This window comes from Hakea prostrata, unplaced genomic scaffold, assembly GCF_041222555.1.
Source record: "Hakea prostrata isolate BN-2017 unplaced genomic scaffold, UWA_Hpros_2 contig_16, whole genome shotgun sequence".
Lineage (NCBI taxonomy): Eukaryota > Viridiplantae > Streptophyta > Magnoliopsida > Proteales > Proteaceae > Hakea > Hakea prostrata.
In genome coordinates, this window is record NW_028291135.1 from 320,638 (window position 1) to 344,844 (window position 24,207).

The 24,207-nt window shown below is 37.2% G+C and overlaps 1 protein-coding gene and 2 pseudogenes across 1 annotated transcript; all 3 read right to left on the reverse strand.

The window, feature by feature from the left end:
- Positions 1-67: 67 nt before the first annotated feature.
- LOC148999302 (two-pore potassium channel 3-like) lies at positions 68-9,890 on the reverse strand. The gene is made up of 2 exons (XM_089141289.1): positions 8,206-9,890; positions 68-570 (listed from the first exon to the last, which is right to left on the reverse strand). Exons 1-2 carry the CDS (start codon positions 9,303-9,305, stop codon positions 423-425), a joined length of 1,248 nt encoding a protein of 415 aa, XP_088997415.1. The 5' UTR covers positions 9,306-9,890; the 3' UTR covers positions 68-422.
- Positions 9,891-9,909: 19 nt separating this feature from the next.
- LOC148999303 (putative gamma-glutamylcyclotransferase At3g02910) lies at positions 9,910-11,858 on the reverse strand (annotated as a pseudogene).
- A 9,274-nt stretch (positions 11,859-21,132) lies between these two features.
- Positions 21,133-22,431, reverse strand: LOC148999304 (two-pore potassium channel 3 pseudogene; annotated as a pseudogene).
- Positions 22,432-24,207: the final 1,776 nt, after the last annotated feature.

The following is a 24,207-nucleotide window of genomic DNA, read 5'->3' on the forward strand; positions in this document are numbered from 1 at the left end:
TCCCATGATATTTCTGTTTTTCATCTGGATGTTGTAATTTTACTGAATCAAAAAATAAGGCAATTTTAACAAGAATTTCTTTACCAAAAGAAAACTGTGCAATTGCAGTTTGAGAATGATTCTTGGGTTGGTGGAAATATTTATCATTTCAATTAAATGAAAGCCATGAGCATTACCTTATTAATTTCTACTATACAAATTAAGAACCAACTTTCCTGTCGCGATCTGTAAGAACGCCATATACACCTTAGCATGTGAGAAACATGCCCCAACCTACAAAGACTGAAAATGAAAAATGGACCCTTTCTTCCGAGAGCTAGAGCTTCATACAAAATGGAATCTAATCTGCATCCAAAATCTAGAGCTTCCCCTGGGGCCAACATTTTGCTCCATCGGAGAAACCTAATCATCCTATGATGAAATCATTGATGACTTTCCATCAGATCAGCAAGAGTAATCTTCCCGAAATTGCCAGTGTCAAGCCTCTCAAATTGGTTGCAGATCTGTAGGATGTCTTTCTCTGATACCTTTCCCATCTCCTTAAGCTTGTATATTACATACTCTGATTTACTGCATGTATCAAAATACCAGTTCAATACTGATCCAGAAAGAAAGAAACAGAATTCTAAAATCTGCTCTGCGACAGTTGTATACGTGGAAAGAAGGGAAAAAGAGATGCAAGTTAGAGAAATTAAAAATAAATAAATAAATACCATGGGAAGAAGACAGTTCAAAGGTGCAGAAAGTTAAAACTGGAAAAATAAGAGCTTTGAGGACAAGAACATCTAGATTTTCAAGGACCTGACAAGAATGAAGGAAGAGTGATTGAAATGTTGCACAAAATCTTTCTGTAATAAGAGTTGCTGAACAGAATTTAACTTTACATTTTTGCCCCTTTAGGAGAGCACAATTCTGCCATCTTGTTTGTGGTCTATGAACCTTGTTATAAGTTCTAGCTTATCTCTTAAAGGCCTGCAATTACCATCCAACTGAGGGCAATATTGAGCGGTTATTTGAGTCCTTGACTAAGAACCAAGATATTTCAGTAACAAATCCTCCAACATGGCAAGACCGACAACATAATATGATCAACTCTGATGTATTAAAGCCACACATCAGACACCAGTGGACAAATTAATCAATGTGAGACATTGATTAAACACCACCGTGAAGAAAAGGAAAGAGGGCGGTGAGCAAACTTTTCAAAACAAAAAAAACCACACCACCATCAAGAAGAGGAAAGAGGAGGGTGAGCAAACTTTTCAAAACAAAAACAACCTAAGGAGAGGATGAAAGAAGATGAAAGATCTAACATACTAAAAACTCAAAGGTCCACAGGTGATGGTTCTAATGTATAAAAGAAACTCCATATGAACTTCACCTCAACAAGTTTAATCAATAGAAACTGCTGAATTTTCTGCCAACAAAGCCTCTCGCAATCCTAAACCCAACTGACAGGCTTAGTAGCTGGATCAGTCCATAAATTTCAAATAATAAAACTTGTCAAGGGGAACAACCTACAAAGACTGGTTCAACACCTAAGATCATTCTTCACACAAATGAAATCCGTGGACAACTAATTTATACACCCAGTCTCTGCAGCTTCTTGCAAAACAGGGGGTTTTCTTTCAAACCAATTCTTCCCAGGTTTGCCAGGAGGACTTCATATCTGGCAAGCACTGCCTGAGGCTTTTGGTTTTGGAATAATTTAAAAAGATCATCTAATTGCAATAAAACATTGAACATTTATCGAAGACCTAAATAAAATCAGTTCAATAGAAACAAAAGTTAAATTTTAGTCCAATTATATTCATTAAACAAGATCAGACCATTGGCCAGATATGTAATTACAATACATGATTTTCAGTTCTGGTTGACAATAAGAATTCACTCACAACTAAAATATTTTCAACCAGTCCAAGAGGGAATGTAGGACCAAAATGAAAAAGACTTGAAACTCGACCTTTGAAATTTCGGTTAACTCAAAGGGCTTGTGTATTTTTTTTTTTCATTAAATACAACACTTCAATCAGAATCTCGCAGTTTTGACCAAGATTTCAACCATGAGGTTCTCTATCCCTCATTTCAACTCCATGTTGTGATTTTGGGTACTTTAGACTCCATTCTTCCTAAAATCAGGGGGTGGAACTCAAGATTCTTATAGGCAAATGCATGATTGACGTAGATTTAGCCTCCCAACAGACAAGATTGAAGTGTTTTCTCCATTTTGATGTAACCTATTTTTCTCTGAAATTTTTTGAAAACGTATGTTTTTGGATTAATATTGCAGATCTAATGATATTTGAAATCTAGTAACTTAATCTTTTTTGTTATAAAGCAGCTGAATGGTGGGTCTTGTATGGAGGGACAGCAAAGAACTTGAGATGAGTGACTATCGAAGTCCTCTCCAAGGCTTGCTCTGCATTTGGATGCAGAACGAACTTTAGCACCTTTCCTCAATGCACTCAAAGAAATGTAACAGATTGGGTTCCCAGTGCCTTAATGGCCTCGTGTATGTACATTCCAACTTGAGGTTGAAGATGCAACACACACAAAAGCATAGAGGGTAACCGGCAAAGGGATACCATCAATTGTGTCAATGTTTTCCAAGTGGAGTCAGATGAACAAGTACGCAATAGAGTTTGTGTGAGGGACAGCAGTGAGCCACTATTGGATCAGCCTTGACAGAGGCCAAGCCCTTTTATAGCTCAGGAGGTTGGTGTTGATGTGGATGAGTTCATGGCTGGTGAGCATCATGTACATGCTCAGGATGCGGCAGCCCAACCATTTGTGGTGGCTTTGATGTTGGAGAGGAAAATACAGTTGAAGTGATACCAACAGTGGTGGTGGTGGTGCTGACAAAGGTAGTCCAAGAGTCAGCGAGTCACGTCAGATTCATTGAGGATCATGGGACACACATGCCACCCAAGATGAAGACCATGATGGAATACTTTGTCACATGACCAGACCCTCCTCATCCACTGAGACCAGGAGTTACTCGAGAGGGCCCATGGCCAATTCTATCCCACTAGATAGATATGATTGACATTGATAGTTTATTAGGATCTATTGGTGGATTAAGTGTTGGTGAGAGGGACACCAGATAGAGTGGGTACTGGCATTTATGGTACTTCATCAAGGAGGGCCTCATAGTAGTGTGGGTCATACTTCAACCCATATTCTGTCCTACTGAGATGGATTGATAGTTTATTAGGAATATTAGGATCTATCGGTGGATGGATTAAGTATTGGTGAGAGGGACACCAGATAGAGTGGGTACTGGCATGTATGGTAGTTCATCAAGGGGGGCCTCATGGTAGAGTGGGTCATATTTCAACCCATGCGTTCAGATGGTTGAGATGGAGGATTATAGCATGCTTCATCATATTCTAGTGTTGACTAAGGCTCCCACTCACAGTAATAGTACGGAGGTACTAGATCTTCCTCTATTGATGATGTGATCTAGTACCCTACCTTTGCACACCAGGCAGCAGATACGTATGATGTTGGATCAGTTGGAAATACCTCATAGTTTGGAGATCCATACACCAGGATGGGTTGCCTTCAGTATATTAATGATGCCACATGCATGGAGCTGGTGACTCATTATATTTGGCACTTCTCAAAGTCCATGTCATGGGATGCATATGTGTCACAGTCAGAGCACAATGTACATTAGTCCGACTGACTAAATGTGTGATTCAACAAGGGCGACATAATAGGTTCTATTAGCCTAGGCTTTGAGGATTTTCTTTGGTTTTGTATTTGTTAAACCTTATGAGTTGGTGATTTTGTATGACTACTGCTTTGATTTTCTGCTTATGTCTTATGTGTTATGCTTATGTGTAATGCACCTTTTAATGAAGTTCCAATATTTTTCTTGATTACCAAAGGTACTAAAGAAACAAGAACAACAACTGCTAACTCATCCTCCAATATATTCCTGAAAAGTCGAAAACTAAGTGACAAAGGTTTTGTGAAATCTTCTAGGATGTTAATTGGTAAAAGGATTGGGGTTGTCAATTATCAATTGAAATAGCTTCTCATTTATGTCAAGTCATACTTCAAGCATGTTTAAATTGGAGAAAATACAACATTTAGTTCCATTCACATACAACCCAGCATGTGCGAGACCAAAAGACTCACTTGTGTTGAGTCTTAATCAAACTAAATATGAAATTGTATTCAATAGGCTGTCCAAGAAGAACTAGATAAAAATAATAATAACAATAAATAAATAAACCTAGTACAATCCTGTACTAGGTGCCAGAATTTGTCATCTCAAGGTGGTCGAAACCTTGAGATGAAATGAAAGTTTAAACCTTGCTCACAAGATACCATAAGATTTAGTATCTCTGGTCTATGCAACAGAAAAGCTTTTAAGCGAATGCAACAGCCTAACAGGTCATAGCATCATGAGAGAACAAGAAAAGAGAGACATTGGCCTTGGACTTAACTTTGTAATAAGCATAGCAAAAGCATAATTAATATTCCCAAGTAAAGATTTCCAACTTATACTCAAAACCATAACTGAAACTTGTGCTCAAAGAAATCTCAGCCCAAGTTGCCAACATAGGCAATGTTCTCTGGTTGCACACGACTTACATTTTGGTGCAGATGCAACAAAGAATTTGTCAACAGCCAGACACCAAGTTACCCTGCGCTCATGTTGAGTTTCAATCACACAGGCAGGAGAAACAGCAAAAATATGCCTTTGAAAATTGAGGAGTACAGAAGGACAGCTAATACACAGCAGATGACAAATTCAAGGAAAAGTGCTAATTCCTTAAGGAGGTATTTGCTCAAGGTTGTACCTTTAACCTCAAAAGTGGCCATCCACATGGCCCAGCTAAGGTGCAGACCAGAAATACCAATCAGGTCCGCACAGACCAAAATAATTTTTGCCAACTTGGGTAAATGTAAACAGCAGGAATGTAGTCAGTGTACTAAAACTTGTAAAGGGCGAACACAGTGCCTAAGGCTTCCGCAAAATAGTCCCAATGTGTTTGTGGGGGGGGGGGGGGGCAATTTTCCTATGTAGCCTTACACCAGAAGATTTTTATGAGAGGCTATTTCAATACCTTGACCTCAGGCTACAGCTGTTGTCCACCAACCATTGTCCCAAGGCCCACTTCTGTGTACTAAAACTTATACTTCTAAAATAGTAAACCTAGTAAATTCTTCCATTGGCATAAAAGGTAAAAAAAAATTAGTCAGATGAAACTTTTCTCTTTCATTAAATAATCCCACTAACCACTGGTAAGAGTATTACTGCAATAGGTGCATTGTCTTTAATTCACCGCTCAACCTCAGTTCACCATGGTTCAGAAACTCAATCTTGATGGCCATCTCGGTGGTCCAGAAAACTGAGATCTTGTCAAGATGGTGCATTTTTCCCAACCAAACTTTAGCAAACTTAATGGCCCATTTTGGTGGGTTTCAGGGCTCAATTTGGATTGGAAATTGACACTGTACATCATCCCCTACTTTCGGTCCAAGATAGAACCTATTCCGACCATCCTAAACCTAATAAACAGCTTTTCTAAGGTTTGGCTTCTCAAAATGGGCTAAAACTTGGAAGGGATGTATGTAAGGATAAAGGGATATAACTCTGCAAGTTTGATTGGGTTTGGATGGCCAAATTGGAAGCTATGAGAGTTCTTGTTTTTCAGGGTTTTAGGGACTACAAAATTCAAGATATGAGGGTTCCTGTTTTTAGGATTTTTAAGAGAGCATGAAAAAGCCAACAGCCTTTCTCTTTTTTCCTTGGGAAAAAACAACAAATTGTTTCAATTACTAAGCCAATGCAGACGCGGGGGGTGGGGGGAGTCAGGGGGGAAAGACCCTGAAATGACTGAACAAACTTGCAGGTTGTGGAAAGGGCATCTAAACAGTTTTGAGAGAGGAAACCAACTCTTCAGGAATACCATTTTTTGATGCAGATCAAACAGATGAAAGATGATCAGCCATAGTGGGTTTTACTATGACGCCAATGGTGTCAGAAGAACTTAAGTAACAATTGAAGAGAGAGAGAGAGAGAGAGAGTTTTTTTTTTTTTTTTTTGGGTGGGGAGAGAGAGAGGGTTTGATGAGGGCAATTTCTTTCAGATAAATAATTCAATCCCCTGTGAAAGCATAGGAAGGGAGTCCCCTTTATGTGTTTTCATTACCAGCTCTAAACCTTGACCACAATCAGGAAGGAAATTTAAATAAATTTAAAACCCAAACTAAAACAAACATTAACTCCATTAGCATGTCTAATCTTAACGCATTAATAATACTAAAAAGTGCCCAAAAGTGCCCAAAAGTGCCCCAGTGGGTGTGACACTTATTGCTGCAGAGCATGGAAAGGGCATGTAGACAGTTTTACCCCCTACCATGCAGAGAATGTAACACATGTTTCAAACTGGCAACCTCATGGTTGCAATAGTGCAACTTAACCACTGTAGACAATTAAAATTAATATAACTAAGAAATATCCTCCTAAAAATTAGCCCACTAGCTGAAGATATAAGCTTCTGAAATCCTGAAATTTTTGGATTCAGTAAGCCATTTAAAGGCCTCCAGCCTCCAATTGGCCCCATGAGCTGTACATTGCTAAGGTTCCAGAATTTCAGGAATTTCTGACCCTCCAACAAATGGATCCATAAATATCTGCATATAGAATTTAAGCTTCCTTGAACTGCATGTATAGGTTTTGAGTGAACCAACCATTCCAAACTAAATTAGCATTGCATTATTCCTCTTTATATGTTTTTAATTGTAATTTGACAATCTTAAGCCCTAACTCATCAGAAGGATTGAACATCAGGTTTTCAAAAGAAAGGTTGAATTTTGAGACAAATGAAAGAGGATACAATGAAGGAAGATGGGAAAGCTACAAGGAAAACCAATAAATGACACTATGGGAGGCAATTTGGTGACAGTGGCAGCAACCACAGCAGATTGCTTTGACACTTAAGATAGAGATCAAATAAATTATCCAACAGGTGGATCTTTTTGTCTATCTTCAAAAGGGTGACTTCTATGTTATTGAAGATAGACAAGGGGCAAGGAGATTAAAGATTTTAAAGATTCAACTTTGTAGTCTGTAGGTGTTGGGATGCCTCTAGCAAGTCTTTAGTAAAACAACTGCCTTGAGACAAATCTAAAGCAGATAAAGAAGGTGGAGCCATAAGATTAGAATAGAACCCTTACCCAGATTTCTACTAGTGTAGGTGAATCGCAAAAGGAACCACCAACCAAGTAGTGAAATGAAACTAAAGTAATTACTGGTGCAATACTAGAAGTGAAATGGTACTTTCATAATTATTATAAAAGAATAAGAACACCAGCAGCAAACCAGGCCATAAAATTGAATCAAGAATGGATTATGAGAATCTATTGGATTGTGGGCCATGGATTTCGTATTCTGGAAATAATATTGTAATGGACCAAATATAAGGTGAGTAAGTTCTACAAGAGATCACAAAGATCTTTCTTCTGTTTTGTAATATTATACAATAGCCCTCATTTTGAAAGGGGACTTAAATGAAGAAGAAATCCCCCTAAATATATCAGTTTCCTATTTTGTTTCTTGCCATGAGGTCATAAATAAAGAACAAGGGATTGATACCCACCACCAATGATTTGAGAGATAGTTTAGCCTTCAGCTTGGAAGTTCTGTGAGAAACAGAGGATGTTTCTGTGGGATTTTCAAACATCTCTACTGTGGAATTCAAAGGTTAGAATGGTGAGATTCTTCTCTCCAGAGGTGACAGATTGAACATATCATTTTTATCTCTCTCAACTCTTCTATCTTCTTTCCTTCTAATAAATGTCAGGTTCTAAATGTTCATCCATCTTGTACATTTTGTTTGCTCTTTCTTTTTATCTAATCTGATGTTTAGTTATTATATAGCTATTCTTAGTTTAAGACCAATCTAGAGCTAACACAGACTAATGTCCGTCCATCATATCACTGATCTTGTTGGCAGTTAGTAGCCCGGTCCAGAGTGCTGTTAATTGTAGACCCTCTCTGCTTCTATTTCCACAGCAAGTTATAAATCCTGGTACTCTTCCTACTTCAGTAATGCTTTTGCTATATCTTTTGTGTGCTTCTAGTATGGTTTTCACTATCTATTCCTTGATTTAGCAACTAAATTTGTGATTCAGAATCGAACGTCTAAAACCATAAAGAGACAAAAGTGTATCATGATATACACACCTCACGAAGCCATTATTGTCAATATCTGCGGCTAAAAACTGAGACACGGTCATATCTTGACAAAGCACCCATTTCGCCATCATTCTATGCCGCCTATCAATGCGAGCCTCAGCCAGGTAAAGGAAAGCTCGAGCAACAGCCAATGTAGATACCAGAAGCCAAATTGAGGCAAACAAACGACCAGGCAAGGAGGTAAAAGCTTGGTCCCCATATCCAACAGTAGTAACAGACATAACTGAGAGATAAAATGAATCCAACCACCCAAGATTCTCCACAAAATGCATAACACAGGTCCCAATACCAATACAGAGAATAACAACCCCCAAAGCCAACGCAACCTTCATTCGGATCCTCATCCTCCCCTTCTTCACATCAACAATATAAGACCTGGCATCTTGACCTCCCCTACCCTTAACAGTATTCAAAAGCAAACTCTCCTGCAAATCAAGCACGAAGCTCACCATTCCCGAAAGCAAGACATCAATGAACCCAAACCCAACCAAGACAAACATAATCGAGAACAACTTGGTAGACGTGGTGTTTGGGGTGATATCGCCATACCCAATTGTGCACATGGTAACAATACAGAAATAAAGGGCATCAACAACAGGATGTGTTTCAGTAGCATTGAAATTCTTGCGATTGAAGGAGTATATAAGAACCCCAAGCGAGAGATAGACAACAAGAAGGACGACAGCCTGACGAACGATCGACCCAGAAGCAAAATTGGGTTTAGGAACTGAAGGATGTTCAATATCGTTGATAGTGGCCATAGCAGGAGCTGTTTTTGAGCGATGAAGATTCGTTTTGTTCCAGCGACGATTGGGATCCGGAAGCCATGACTGTTGTTCTTGCCGGGCATCTGAAGAAGGAAATGAACGAGGAGAATTAATAGCTAGGGTTAGGGCATCAGTGAGAACTGAAGATGATTCGGTGGAAGGAGACGAAGAACCAAAGATGATTCGGTCTTTGAGCTCAGCTGGAGTTAAGGGAAGAGTCAATTCTCCGTCTTCAGGGAGAGGACAGAGAGAAGGAGAAGCTGAGGAAAGCTGAAGCGGGCTTTGTTTCCATACATATGGAAGTAAGGGTTCTTTCTCCATTTAACGTTCACAGCAAATCTGGTTGTGAGGTTCACGGCTAGCACGGAAGACAACCTTCTGAGAGCTTCAGAGTCACCATTGCCAGCTACAAAAATTCGTCCCTACTTCTACAGTTCTACTGAGAAGAACACCAACAAATACACAGAGAGAGAGACCTCTTCAGTGGTTCCGACTTCCGAGACGATACTCTGTGCTAAACCGAACAGAAGATCGTGTTTATGGTATGACATGACGTGGGTTTATGTATGCAAAACCTCTCAGCAACGTCAACATGGATGGTTCACTAAGAAAAACAAACGTCAATATGGCTGGGAATCTCGTAGAAGAAAGGTCAAAGGTGGGCTATCTATTTCTATATCTTTTATTTTGAAATTGTTTTACTCTTTTCTTTTCCTTATTTTTTGAGAAATAGAAGGAACCAGGCAAACGTCACGCAAAGGGACCACTCGGCCAGACCGCTATTATTTGAAAAGGATTGAACTTTCTAACAGAAAAAAAGAAAGAATGAAAAGAAAAGAAGGGAAAATAAAGAAATTCAAGAGTTCAATCCTTTTCTTTCCTTCCTTCTTTTTCTTTTTTTTTTTTTTTTTTTTTTTTGGGGGGGGGGTTAATCCAACAGTTTAATGAGAGCGGGCATCGGAGTTCTAACACTTTCGAGCCCAGAACTGAAAGCGTCTTTTTGACTTGGACAATTGCAACTACGTTAATATTCCTAGGAATAGATGATATCCTGAAACCCAAGAATCTAGTTGCAATTCAAGGACATCATGTACAATCGGTTTTACTACATAGGGGCAACAAGACGAGTGACTTTGGATGAATCTCAATTGTTGTTGTTTGTTAGACTCCACATAGACGAAGTCATGACAATTGGCTAGTATTTCAAGGAAGCCATCCCTAATGGTTAGTGCTTCTCCTTCCATCACCGAGCCAAGCAGACAAGGAGTAGATTTTGCAATGATAGGACTACTGTTGATTGGCCTTTGTTACCATAATGTCCAGTCCACTCTTCCTTTCTTTCTCCACCCAATATGCATTGGTATTAACTTTTAGAAAATGCTAAGATGGAGGAGTTCATATGTTGTTACATTGCCTTTTGCTCACCTAAATTGCTTCTTACCATTCTCAGATGCTTGACTTCAAACCATAATTCCTCACATGCCAATGATACTCCTTGGAGTATCACCTCTACTGTCCATTTTTTCCCCCCAAATTTCGAACTTCTCCAAAAAAGTGAGGAGGCAACCACACTTGTCTTGCTATACAACAATGAAGTATAGCGTGAGAAATGGTTTACTCGTCTCCACATTCACCAAAAATTGGGCCCAACTTAACCCCTCTTCCATTTAAAGCTTCCACTGGCACTAGGCTTCTATTACATGCTCTCTAAAAGAAATTATTAAGTTTTGGGAGTGTCAAGCATTTCCATATCCTCTTCCAATCTACAGGCTGCATTGCTTCCCAATCATGAGTTCTTGAAGACGAGGGTTGGTGGGCCTCTTCTTTCCAATACTCCTTCACTTAAAGTTGATGAGCTGCTTTCACTGACAAAATTTCATCTTGATTACCCACCCATACCAACTGATTTTCACTCAAAAAAAGGGAGAGATTAATGGCCCCAATTGCATCAACTTCTTCTTGAGAGAACCATTTCCATTGTCCCAAACAATTTCGAATTCCAAGAGGGTAAGTATATTTTATCGATAAATGGTATATTTGATAACTCATAGGAAACAGTTTCTAACTGTTTCTTGTTTAAGGGGAAAAAAAAGGTCGGTCAAAAACATCTGATAAATTTGTTTTGATTCTAATGACTTTCAAAATGTAAAAGAAATTTATGAGAATTTCTACTCCAAAAACAATTTTGACACAACAAGTGTTGTTTTTTGAAGCAAAACTTCCAACCTCATAGTATTAAGTGAAACACATTTGAGAGAGGTATTGATGAAATTAGCTTTCTAAGCATGAGAACCTCCTTCGAGTTCGCTAATACCCTCATCCTCTTCATCTTGCGATAGAGCTCAAACCCTATAGCACCATGAATATTGGCAAACCATGTAATGTAACCATTTGTTTTTTTCTTGGAATATTTGCAAAACCCTTTCTTTATGTTGCTCCTCCACAACTCCTCCCATAGCTTTGATGCGCATAATATGCTTCTACCCACACCCTACCTATCACAACAACTAACTTCTCAACAATGTCATCAAAAGTTTCTTCTATTCGAGAAAATCTCTATCAGCAACCTCTCATAATGTGCACAATTTATCCCTTCCAATTCATCAATCTATTCAAGTCCTTTTCTGTAACAACGTAAAGCTCTCCCCATATTCAATATCCATGGGCCATTGAGGTTGAAGAGGAGAGGGATATGATAGGTTTGCATACGAGTGGATAACTCTCGACGATTTAGTAAACTCTGAGAAAGATGGCATCACTTGTTGGCATCAGGGCTTTGATTAAGGTGGTTGAGGAATCCTTGTTTGAGCATTCCGTAGGTGAAAATGAGTTCTCTATTGTTCTCTTCAAAGCACATCTTTTCTTCTCTTTGTTTCTCTATAGAATCAGGGTCATGAAAATTGAAAGGGCATATAAGAAGGGATTGTCCAAGGTGTAAGGAGGATAAGAAAAACAAGGATAGTGAGATTGAAGAATCATCTATTATTGTCTTATGGAGTGATTATGGAAGAGATGATGTCCTTTTGACTTCATCATCAGGTATAGATACTTCAGATTGGATTTTAAACATTGAATGTTTGTTTGGTATATGTTTAGCCAGGGACTAGTCTGCTACATATCATGCATATAAGGGTGATACTCTCAAAGTGACAAATAATGCAAAAAGCAAGGTTGTCTGAGTTGAGATTGTACAAATCTACACGTTTTACGGGATTGTGTGAACTTTGATTGGGGTTTCACATGTGCCAAATATAAAGAAGAATCTAATTTCATTGGGAACTCAGGTTTCTAGAGGTTTCAGATGTGCATCTAGAGGTGAAGCTCTCAAAATTTCAAAGAAACCATAGTTGTGATGTAGGGAAAAATGATTGGTAAACTATATGGACTTATATGGAGTGTTGAAACAAGTAGAGTTCTAGTTAGCACTCAGGCAAGGGGCATAGGCAGATAGAATTTGTAGGTTGTTCAAGTGCGAAACAAGTGTGTTGCACTAGCTGTGTGACAGAAAAATGAAACTAGAGTCATGGAGTCTTGGGTGTTCTGCAAAATGATAAAGTTACTATTTTTCTAGTGGATTTAGTTTCATATCTTTCCTTTTTGGAGATAGATTTTAGGACTTTAGAAAGTTAAGTTTTATTTTGGAATGCAACTAAATTAGAAGGATGGATCTTCCATCTTTTGTTGGTCTATTCTTAGGGCTATAAATAAAGGTTCTTAAAGCCAGAAACAATGCAATAGTAGAATAGTTTCTACCCCTCTTCTTCTTCTCTTCTTCTCACTTATGGTTTTCTCTTGTTTTTCTTTCTCTCCTGCAATTGCACCTCAACAAAATATTATGGTTTTGTCACATGGTATCAAACCCTTTCTACTGAGGGTGTGGTCTCTTGCATTTCCATCTATAGGTGTCTTTTTGTGGGTAACAGTAGTTGCCTTAAACTGCAACCATAATTGTGATGTTCCCATGTATTATATTCTAAGAAGACAATTAAGTCATCTATGCTCGCAATGCTTAGTATTGTCCTTAACTTCCACCATGACTATCAGACTATGCTTCGAAAACTCTGTCTAAGGAAAGTATACCCTTTCAAATCACAAATATTAAGTTGAAAGGTGCCAAAATTTATTTTCTTCGGGCAAAGGCAATGTACACATTTATGCATGGCCAGGGAAAATCAAAGTACCTAAAAGAAGATTGTCCCTGATTCAAAGGACATAGCCATGTCGCTCATGAAATATGGACTCGTGAAGATGTTGTGGTCAAGGTATGAATATTGAATAGTGTTGATTTTTCCATTACAAATAAAATTATGTTTTATGATATATCCAAACAAATATGGGAGGATTTGCGCTATTCCTTTGGTCAAGAAAAACATTTTTTGCGAGTTATGACCTATATGACCAAATGTTCAATTACTCTTAGAACGGCTACCAATTGGTGGAGTATTATAGTGGATTTAAAGGATTGGTTAAAGAGTTGCAGCAACATCAACCTCTTATAACTAATCTTGAAACTTTAAGAACCTAGAGGGCTGAATTCTATGTTTTAAAATTCCTAGCTAGTCTAGATATAAAGTTTTCTACAGGTAAATGTCAAACCTTAACATCTGAAGTAGTTCCTACTTCTAGCGATGCTTTCTACAAGTATTTACATATATTTGTGACAAAGAAGCACCCCAGGAAGCAAAGAGAATGTAGCTATAGTTGCTAGTCATGGCCATGGATCCTATCCATCAAGCGGAAGGGGTAGTGGCCAAGGAAGAAGAAGGGGAGGATGTCATACTCCTCCTCCCATTTTATCCAAGGGATACCGATTCTGTTCTTTCTATGTCAAACAAAATTACACCAACGACAGTTGTTGGGACAAATATGGTCATCTTGAGTGGGCCGAGAATTATGTTAAAATGGTAGTATCTACCATAGAAAATACCACTAGGATTATGTTAAGATGACAATATCTACTATAGAAAATACCACTGACAACTCAACTAGGTTTGCTCCTGTGGCATCTACAAGCTTTTCGTCTCCTAATGTTGACCTCAATAAAATCCTACAATGCCTACAAAAGTCAAATTAGAGCTAAAGTTTATCCACTTCCAATCTCATTCAAATGGGCATATCTATTGAGTCTTGTGCTACAGATTCCTAGATTGTAGATGTGGCATCCAAACATATGCAAGCTAGGTAGTTCATCTCTATTCTCAAAATTTTCTAACTTTCCTAACCCTACTGTTATTGTTATGGCTTATTGTGAAAAATCATTTGTTGTCCATAATGAAAGTGTTTCTCCTTTACCAAACTTGAATCTTTCTTCTGTTTTATTTATTCCCAAATTTTCAGTGAATTTTATTTTTGTAAGTAAATTGCTAAAGCTTTAATTGTCTTGCCTTCTTTTTTCCTTCTTCTTCTTCTTCTTTTTTCCTTCTTCTTCTTCTTTTTTTTTCTTTTTGAATTTCAAGATCTTCGGACCAAAGGGAGAATTGGTGAAGGAATTGAGAAAGATGGGTTGTACTACCTGATTGATTTTGATTCTCTGCTGCAAAAGTGTATAGTGCGTCCCCATTGGACTCGTTATCATTTGGGAAATATTTTTCCTAGTCAACTGAGGTTGGTAGTGCCTGATTTCAAGGATGTTACTTGAATAAAGTGTGAAGCCCATGAATTAGTAAAAAAAAGCATAATAAGACAAATATTCTTGCCAAAACTTAACTTAGAAACAAAAGTTTGTTTTCTTTAATTCATTTTGATGTTTGGGCGCCTTTTCACATTCCCAATCATTTTGGCTTTCAACACTTTATTATTTTTGAAAGTGACTTTTTAGATTTATTTGATTGTTTATAATAAAAGATTGGAGTGAAATTTTAAAAATAATTACAAACTTTTTTTGCTAAAGTTTCTACTCAATTTAACGTGTTTGTGAAAAGTTTCCGTACTTTAAATGCTTTGGGGTATATGCAAAATGCAATTTCTAATTTATGTTTTATTAAAGGCATTCTCCACCAATCTAGTTGCTCATATACACCATAATAAAATGGTGTAGCCAAGTATAAACACAGACACTTGTTAGAAGTAGTAGGATCACTTATGTTCCATATGAGTTTACCCAAACAATACTGGTATGATGCAATACTTATAGCTTGAACCTTGATAAATCTAATGTCATCCTCAGTTTTGCAAGATGAGATACCTTTCAAGTTGTTTATTCGTAGTCGCCTTTATTTTTTGTCTCACCCAAAGTTTTTAGTTGTGTATGTTATGCACATGTTTTACCTCAATCAAAAGATAAATTTTCATCTAAGACTCATAAGTGTATTTTTCTAAATAATTCTTGATACCAAAAAAGATACGAAGTCTTTGACCCTCTAACTAAGCATTAAATAGCTAACATCACTTTCTTTGAGGACACCCCGTATTATGATAGAAATCAATTATCTAAAGATGATAAGTTTGACCCCTTTACCTGTGGTAGTGTTGTTTCTTATTGAGACACCTGGGTCAAAGAAATTTCCTGAGGGAGAACCAGATTGTTGTTAAAGTGAAGAAACACTTGTATTTCCTAGATTGGATGAGGTGCTAGTTATTTATCATAGGCGAAAGAAACAAGATCAAATGGTACAACTGTTGACATCTCTTTTTCTACATATCCGTCTTGAACATTTGAGAATCTTGATGATTTTCTCATTACTTTGAGAAAAGGTAAGCGTTCTTGTTCCCAACGGTCAGATGTTAAATATCATTTTTCTTATTATGTTACTACCCTCCACTTGCATAGTCTTACCACATCTTATTTTCTATTACTATTCCCTCTTCATACTCTAAGGCTCTCTCAGATCCGGGTTGGAAAGCTATAATGGAGTTTGAAGTTGAGGCTCTACATTTTAGGAATACTTGACTCTTGTGGATTTGCCTCTTGATAAAGAAAGACCTTGTTAAATGTCGTTGGGTAATTGTGGTTAAACATAAGACTAATAAATTTGTGGAGCGTCTTAAAGCAAGATTGATCGTGAAGGAGTATACTCAGACTTATGGTGTAAATTTTTTTTAAACCTCTCCCCCATACCCAATTTAATTATGTACGTGTTTTATAATCATTTATGGCAAACTTAGGGTGGCATCTTCATCAATTAGATGCCAAAAATGTCTTTCTGTATGGAGATTTGGCTAAGAAAGTGTATATGGAGCAACCACCACCTGGATTTTTTTCTTAAGGGAGAATTCTACTAAAGTATGTCGACTACACAAGTCAATCTATAGACTAAAATAGTCTCCAAGAGCATGGTTTGAAAAATTCAATTAGTACTATTTGAAGTGGGATTCTCCCAATGTTATTTGGATCAATCTGTCTTTGTAAGAAAGACAAATTTTGATATTGTGTTATTAATTGTTTATACGGATGACATAATTCTTTCTGGAAGTAATAATGCAGGCATTAATAAAGTAAATAAATTTATAAGTAACCAATTCTCGATAAAGGATATGGGGTATTTGCAATATTTTCTTGGGATTGAAGTTTTCTGGAGCATTCACGAGATAAATCTGTCTCAACGAAAGTATGTGTTGGACTTGTTGATTGGAAATGGTATGCTTGGGTGTAAGCTTGTTGATACATCCATAGACCCTCATCTCAAACTCACCAAGGACACAAGAGAGGATTTTGAGAACTTTCAAAAGTACAAACGGTTGTAGGAAAACTTATATATCTTATTGTGACTCACCCAGACTTGACATATGTTGTAGGGCTTGTGATTTAGTTCATGCACTCACCTAAGAAGCCTTATTGGGATGTAGTGATACATACTTACAATATTTGAAGAATATTCTAGGAAAAGGGCTATATAAGAGAAGAGTACATCTAAAATTGTGTACTTATTTATATGCTTATTGGGAAGGGTCCAAAGATCATCGGAGGTCCACTTCTAATTACTGTACTTTTCTTAGAAGAAATTTGGTTACTTGGAGAAGTAGAAAGCAAGTTACAATGGCGTGATCCAGTATTGAGGCAAAGTATAGTGTTATGACTTAACACAATGTCAAATTTTTTGTTGGGTCAAGTCCTTTCTAAAAGAAATTGATATTAAAGTTGAAGAGCCAATTGAGATGTTTTTTTATAATAATTCAAGGGACTACATTGCCAGTAATTCTGTATTTCATGAGAGGACCAAACACATTAAGGAAGATTTGCATTTTATACGAGACACAGTCATGAGAGGAATCATTTATACACCCTATTTGCATTTTGTACAAGATGCAACCATAAAAGAGGATTTATAGTTGCAACATATGTTGCTTTTGCTGAACAAGTTGGAGACAACTTCACTAAATTTTTACCTAGTCTAGCCTTTATAGAAGGATGTCGCAAGCTAGGAGTTGGTGATCAATACTTTCCATCTTGGGGGAGTGTTGCCAAAGCTATGTAAAAAAAAAAAAAAGGAAAGTGGAGTTGTGGAGTCCTAGAGAGCAAGTTTTCATAGAATTAGAAAGTGTTGTGTAGGAGTCTTGGAAAGCAAGATGTTATAGAGTAGAAAGTTTGGGTGCCTTACAAAATTAGGAAGTTACTAATTTTCTAGTGTTAGTGGATTTAGTTTCATTTTATCTTTCTATAAAGGTTCTTAGAGGCATAAATGATGCTATAAAAAGATAACTTTTGCCTCTTCCTTCTCATCTTTCTCTTTTTCTCACTTCTAGTTCTCTTGTTTTTCTTTCTCTTCTGCGGCTGCACCTCAATAGAGGATTGTTTTATTACAAATGACAATTTGGGAAGAAGTGAGTGATTTTTGCTTCAGATTTGGTGAGTGGCGGTGACCTCTCAGAGCAGTTGCAACAATAGGAGAGGTGGAGCCACATAACGTTGTATTGCAGCAATGAACATCATAGAACACCCCAAGTGGGGGGGGGGGTGCACCATGCTAGTTTAGACGATGGCAGTCAGGAAAGGCATCTTTGGAGGGGATGTAGGCCATGCAGTAAGGTGTGCCAGATATACAAATTAAATAGGTGATTGCAGAGAGACATTAGAAACAGATTTCTTTAAGGTAGTTTGCAGAATTTAATCCAAGTGAGAATGTTGGGTTTTGGTGTATTATATTCTGTAGATCCATGTAATTATGGTTTGGTTGTATTCCTAATTTGAACAAGGTTTTGTGCCAATTACTTATACAGGGATAAAATTGTACTTAAATGGGGGCTAGGATTTTAGGTTTCTCTATAAATAGCCTTTGTGGGATAACCTAGGGAACAAAAAAAACAAAGGGCAGATTGTGAGATGTGAGAGTGGAGAGATTTTCAAGAATAGTGGAAGCTTTTTTTATCTCAGGGGGATGTAGGCAATCTTGCTAAAACACATTAAATTCCTTCTTGTTGTGAATGTGTTTTGCTTGTATTTTCTTCATGATTGTGCATTCATCTCCAACACAATCTTCATTGGTTCTCTTTGCAACCATGCTCTTTTAGCCTTTCAAAAGCTTTGCAACAATTATAGTTTCCAAGTCTTGGCAGAAAACCTTTAAAAAACTCTTGAAAGCTTGAAAAACTATCTACTTAAAGATCTAGTGCAAAAACACAAGTATTGTGATTGTGTTTTGAATAAATTCAGTCATTACAAGAAATCGTAGTCTTCTATTACCTCCCTGGTTCTTACCATTGTTTTCTAGACTTCAAGGGCTTCATTTTATAAGAAAAACTTGCATTCCAACTCTAATCTTAAAATTGCCTAGTGTTTTTCTGAACCTAGTTATATTGCGGTTTGACATAATTGCCTAAGCATGTTACGATACCTGATCCTCCATCTTTGTGATGTGCATCCCTTGAAAGTAAACAAGCAATCCATCTTCCTAAACCCATATTCATTACTAAGGGTCTTTCCTCTCCTCCTTTTGGATTCCACTACGATGATCTCAGTGAATTAATTAAGACCCTAGCACCTTGCTATCCACCTAGATGGACCATGGATCAGTAGTGATTGATCCATTAAATGTGGGTCCTACGTGACAATTAATAGTGGGTTAGGAATTGTAGGGTTATTACATAGCTTCCCTTATATCCAAATTCTCTTTGGAGATACATTCTCCTTTTTCATGTAACTAGTAATAACGCACGTGCACATGCACATGTGATGTGTTCTTGAATGATGTGTCTCTATATCATACTATAAAGTCACCATAGAAGGCCTTTATTCTCATGGTGTGTCTCTCACTTTTTTAATTCAATTTTTTGGCTGCTAGACGTTATTTCTATAACAAAACAATATGAACTGGTGAAAATCAGTTACATTTTACACTAGGTTAGAATTCAAAGTATGAGTTGGAGAGACTCAAAGGAGGGAGATTTGAGTTTTTCTATAAAGGAGAAGTTAAGAGAGAGAAGGAATGTTTAATAATGAAAAGATAAAATTAATATTAGGGATAATTACTATTGCCCCTTGTACTTTGGTTTTATTACTAATCAAACCTCTTTTTTTATGAAATTACTGGTTGCCCCCTCACTTCTAACGGTGTTAAGTGGTTGTTAACATCAAATATGTAATGTCTATTTTGCCCTTCATTAAAATTAAGAAGTTAAAAACTATGACATTATCCTCATTTTTAGAAACTATATTGAATGTCAATTATATCCTTAAAATCTTATATTTTACAATAAATTTTGGCTTTGGTGGGACCACACACTTTGTACAATGATTAGCATATATTAGGAGATTTTCAATTTCCAACTTTGAATTACATTTGATATTTCCTAATATTTTAGTTTCTATTTTAAGTTTTATTTAATCACATATTTCCTTTATTCGGCGATTTCTTTTTAGAGAAGAAAAATCAAGTCTTTTCTTTATTCGGTAGTTTCTTTTTAGAAAAGAAAAATTCATTTAAAGTTAATTTTTCTCTATAGTTAATTAAGGATAGTATTATAACTTGCAAAAGAGTAAATAAGTAAAGAGATAATTGTAGGGTTATTTTTGGGTTTTTGAAAAATATATAGATGCCACATCATCAGTAAACTAATTGAGCTTAACGGAAGGGGGCATTAGTAATTTTAGACAAATTTAAAGGTTGAATTAGCAATTTTAAAAAGTAGAGGGGATAGAGTAGTAATACAATCAGAGTACAAGGAGGCAAGAGTAATTATCCATTAATATTAATATTACTGAAATCAAGGATGAGAATTTACAATTAGTACCATTTAATATTAATTTCAATTAATATTAAGAAAATTATTGAAATTAACACCGTGATTGAACATGTTGATTAAATTAGTACCCCTCGTCTTTTGGATGCATGATTTTGATCAAACATTTTTAATGCAATTTCTTCTTTCTCAATTAACATTTCTTGGTTTAATCGAGAAACTCTTCATATTCCTTGGAACAGTTACTATTAATGCCTTAATGGTTTCACCTGAAAAATGAGAAGGGGATAAATTTATAATTAAATTGATTCAAATACTTTTAAGAAGTTTAATTGATCAGTATAGACATCATTTATTACTAATCCAAATGTCTAATTGATTGAACACATAAGGGTATTGGAGGGAAACGAAATGTAGCCATGTTCCTTGAGTTCATAATAATAATAATAATAGTATGATAAGCTAGAGTGCAAATATTGGTGGAGGTTGCTGACTGCTTAACGCTGCATTTGCATTCATTTCATTCCAAGGGAAGTGCCACCTCTAAGGTCTTGTGAGTGTTAGCAATTCTATCTTATTTAGGTACTCTTGCCCTAGAAACAATGATTTTGTAAAGGTGCTCTTGCCTATATAAAAACTATGTAAGTAGGTGTTGTATCACCACCCACCATACTGAAAACTAACATACTAGAGAAATCCTTTTAGAGGTCTAGAAGGTGTTGAATCAAACCAGTAGTATAAATATCCTTGTGTCTTGTTTCTTTGTTCTATTTTATTGCTTTAAATTTTTAATTGTTAATTGCAAGCACAAGTAGGTATCACTAGTCTCGGCCTAGTAAATTTTTTTTTGTGGGTTAAACCATACCCTAGTAAACAGAGAAACCCTTTGTCTCATGCTGAGAGTTTTGGACAGTATCCACAATTCCACATATAGACATAGAGACAAAATATATAATATAATGACGGTATCTTCAACTAAAACAAAACAAAAGATAAGTATGAAAACTTTGAAATTTATGCATTTATATTTGTCTCAATAGATCAACAAAAATCTAATTTCCCCATAACCACAATGAAAGGAGAATAGTTACCCCCTTGACCAAAAGTCAGGGAAAGTGAGGAAGTGGATGGTGTGTACTTTGTGCTGGATTTCTATCACATGAGTTCAACTTGAATGTCTATTCTACAGAATTGATCTCACAAGTTCTATTGATACATACCTTATGGAACCATCATTGTCAAGATCAGCAGCAACTAGATCACCAGGAGTCATCTTCTTCTGAAGTACCCATTTAGCAATCTTGCGGTTTCTCTTATCAATCCTTAGCTCTGTCAGGTACAAGAAACCCCTAGCAACAGCCAATGTGCTTACCAAGAGCCAAATGATAGCAAAGCATCTTCCTTGTACAGTAGAGAATGCATAATCTCCATAGCCCACTGTTGTCACTGAAGCAACCGATAAGTAGATACTATCAATCCAATTCAATCCTTCAAGTATATGAACCATAACCATTCCCACTGCAATACAACAAATAACCACACCCAGTGCCAAACCCACCTTGGTTCTTACTCTCATTCTTCCTTTAGCTCTATCAACCATATACACTTGCAAGATTGCATTAAATCCGTTCCCATCTACTGCACTCAACCACACTGCTTCTTGCCTATCCAGCACATATGTTACTAATCCATTCAACAATATATCTATGAAACCAAAACCAACTAAGATGAACCCACAAGTGAAAAACTTTGTAAGTGTCGTTCCTGGCACTATATCACCATACCCAATAGTGCAAAGAGTCACCACAGAGAAATACAATGCATCTACAGGTTTAGATGTCTTGTGACCATTGAAACTTCCACTTCTCACCACATAGAACAAAACACCCACTAATATATACAAGAAAACGCCAAAGAAGGCCTGTTGGACTACTGAAGGAGTCGATTTCGGAGTTGGGTTGGGATCAGTGGAAGCTAAAGGAACCTCCCTTGTATCAGTGAACAAGCTAGGGGCACTGTGTGAACGATGTGCAAGTCTCCTAGTGCTCAACTTAGCTATGAGATTGAAGAAAGATGTTGTATTGGTTGTGTTGTTGCTAGTTGAAGATGGTGAAATGGTAGGACTGTTCACTCGATGATCTGAACTGGTAGGCTGGGAAGATGATGATCGATGCCAAGACGGAGAGAGTTTCAGGAAATCAAATGATAGTGGGGGCTTTCTCAGAAGGGTAGGTATGATAGATTGGTCATTATCTTCTATTTCCTTGGAGAGCAGGAGCTCATCCATGGCAGAACTTGGTTACATGATGTCAAATTGATTTTAGAGCACTGGTTATTGATTGTGTCACTGTGGGGTTAGCATAAGAGCCAAGGATTTTCAGTTGTAAGGTGCAACTACGAGTCAACCCACAAGGATGAATGCATTGGTTGTTCATCTAAAGATCAAATACAAGAGCCACAATTTAGCTAGTGGTTCCAACCGTCAGTCTTTCCAATACTTATGGACTGGTGGGGCAATCAATAATGAAATAAGCTAGTTGGTGTTAATTACCACATTTTTAAATAACTAATTGACAGAAAAATCATGAATGATAACCAAATTGCTGGCCTAAGAAGTAGTTGTTAAAGACCCCACATTTCAACCCCCAACCCCAAATTAACTCTCCTTCTAACAAAATATGGTGCATCAGAAAGGTGTAATTGGTTTCTTGCTTATCCTGCCTAAATTCTCTTGACCCCTTAAAATTGTTAGGATTAAATTTAAGCACAAGATTGCTTAGGGCCGGCGCCGAGACAAACCGGACCAAAGGGAGATTTTACGTGGTGGGAATCTCGCAGAATCGAGATTCACATTTTTACCAAAAGGACGAGATTTAGGGTAGGGTGAAACCCGGTTCCCACTATCAAAGCATTAAAGATTTGAACCATAATTCAATAAATATTTTTTTAGGATAAATCGAATTTCTTCCAAAATTCAAACAACCAAACGAATTTTCGAACCATAACTCTAGAGATTTGAAATCTGGACATTTGAAATCTCTAAATTTTTGAAATCTACAGACTCAAGTAACCAAACAGGCCCTAAAGCATTACTCCCTGAGTATTTAGATTAGAAAACTTGGACCATTGCTTCTAGATAATATTTATAGAACAACACTGGATTCTATCGTTAATTGGACTCTCCCTCAAAAGCCCATTACACCATTAGATCGTAATTAATCTGATGGCTTATATTAGAATATAAGTTGGGTATAACTTGAATACCTCAACATAAATTTGTATAACTCAACTACCTCAACAAAAATTACCTTTACCATATTGATATTTTGAAAAAATCTTAAGTCGCATGACTTGTAATCTTTTCGTATGATGGTTGTAAACAACTGGTTTTTATCATCTCCGGGCTAAGGTGTTGGACAACATTTGTTACGAAAAATGGCGAGATGTATGGTGCCTCAAGAGTCAAGACCTATGTAATTATCATGCTATTTAAGTAATACATTGTGAATCCTTCATTTAAAAAAAAATAACATGAATTGGGGGACCCACACATGGGATGTAGGACCCATGATGACAGTGTGGGATTCATATATATATATATATATCATCCCTATTGGTGAGCATTCTAGGGGTAACACCCGGCGCCAAGAGCGGCCACCACGCGCACCCAAGAGCGCCACGGGCCATCTAAAACCCGACCATAACAAAAACGCACGAAACCGATAAAAGCGGCAACGGACCAACCCCAACCAGACTCACAAAAAATCAAAAGAAACCAAAAGCCCGCGCATACCCCTCCCGCGCCCGCCGGGCCCCCACCGGCCGGGAATGTGAGATGGAGCCCGGGGCGGGGCCCCCGGAGCCCTAAGAATGAAGCATCCGAGAAAAATCTCCGAGCGGATAGGAAGACAGCCCCCGCACGCCGGAAGATTCGCACCACCTATGTCATCCGCCCTGCTATCCGCCCACGGAAAAGGATTTCACCAAAGTTTATATATATATATATATATGCACGGGATTACGGAAACTTCGGAAATGGAATACAGAGGAGGGAATACAAAGGAAGGAGGAACCCGGCGGAGGAGGATTAAGGATATATGATAAATAT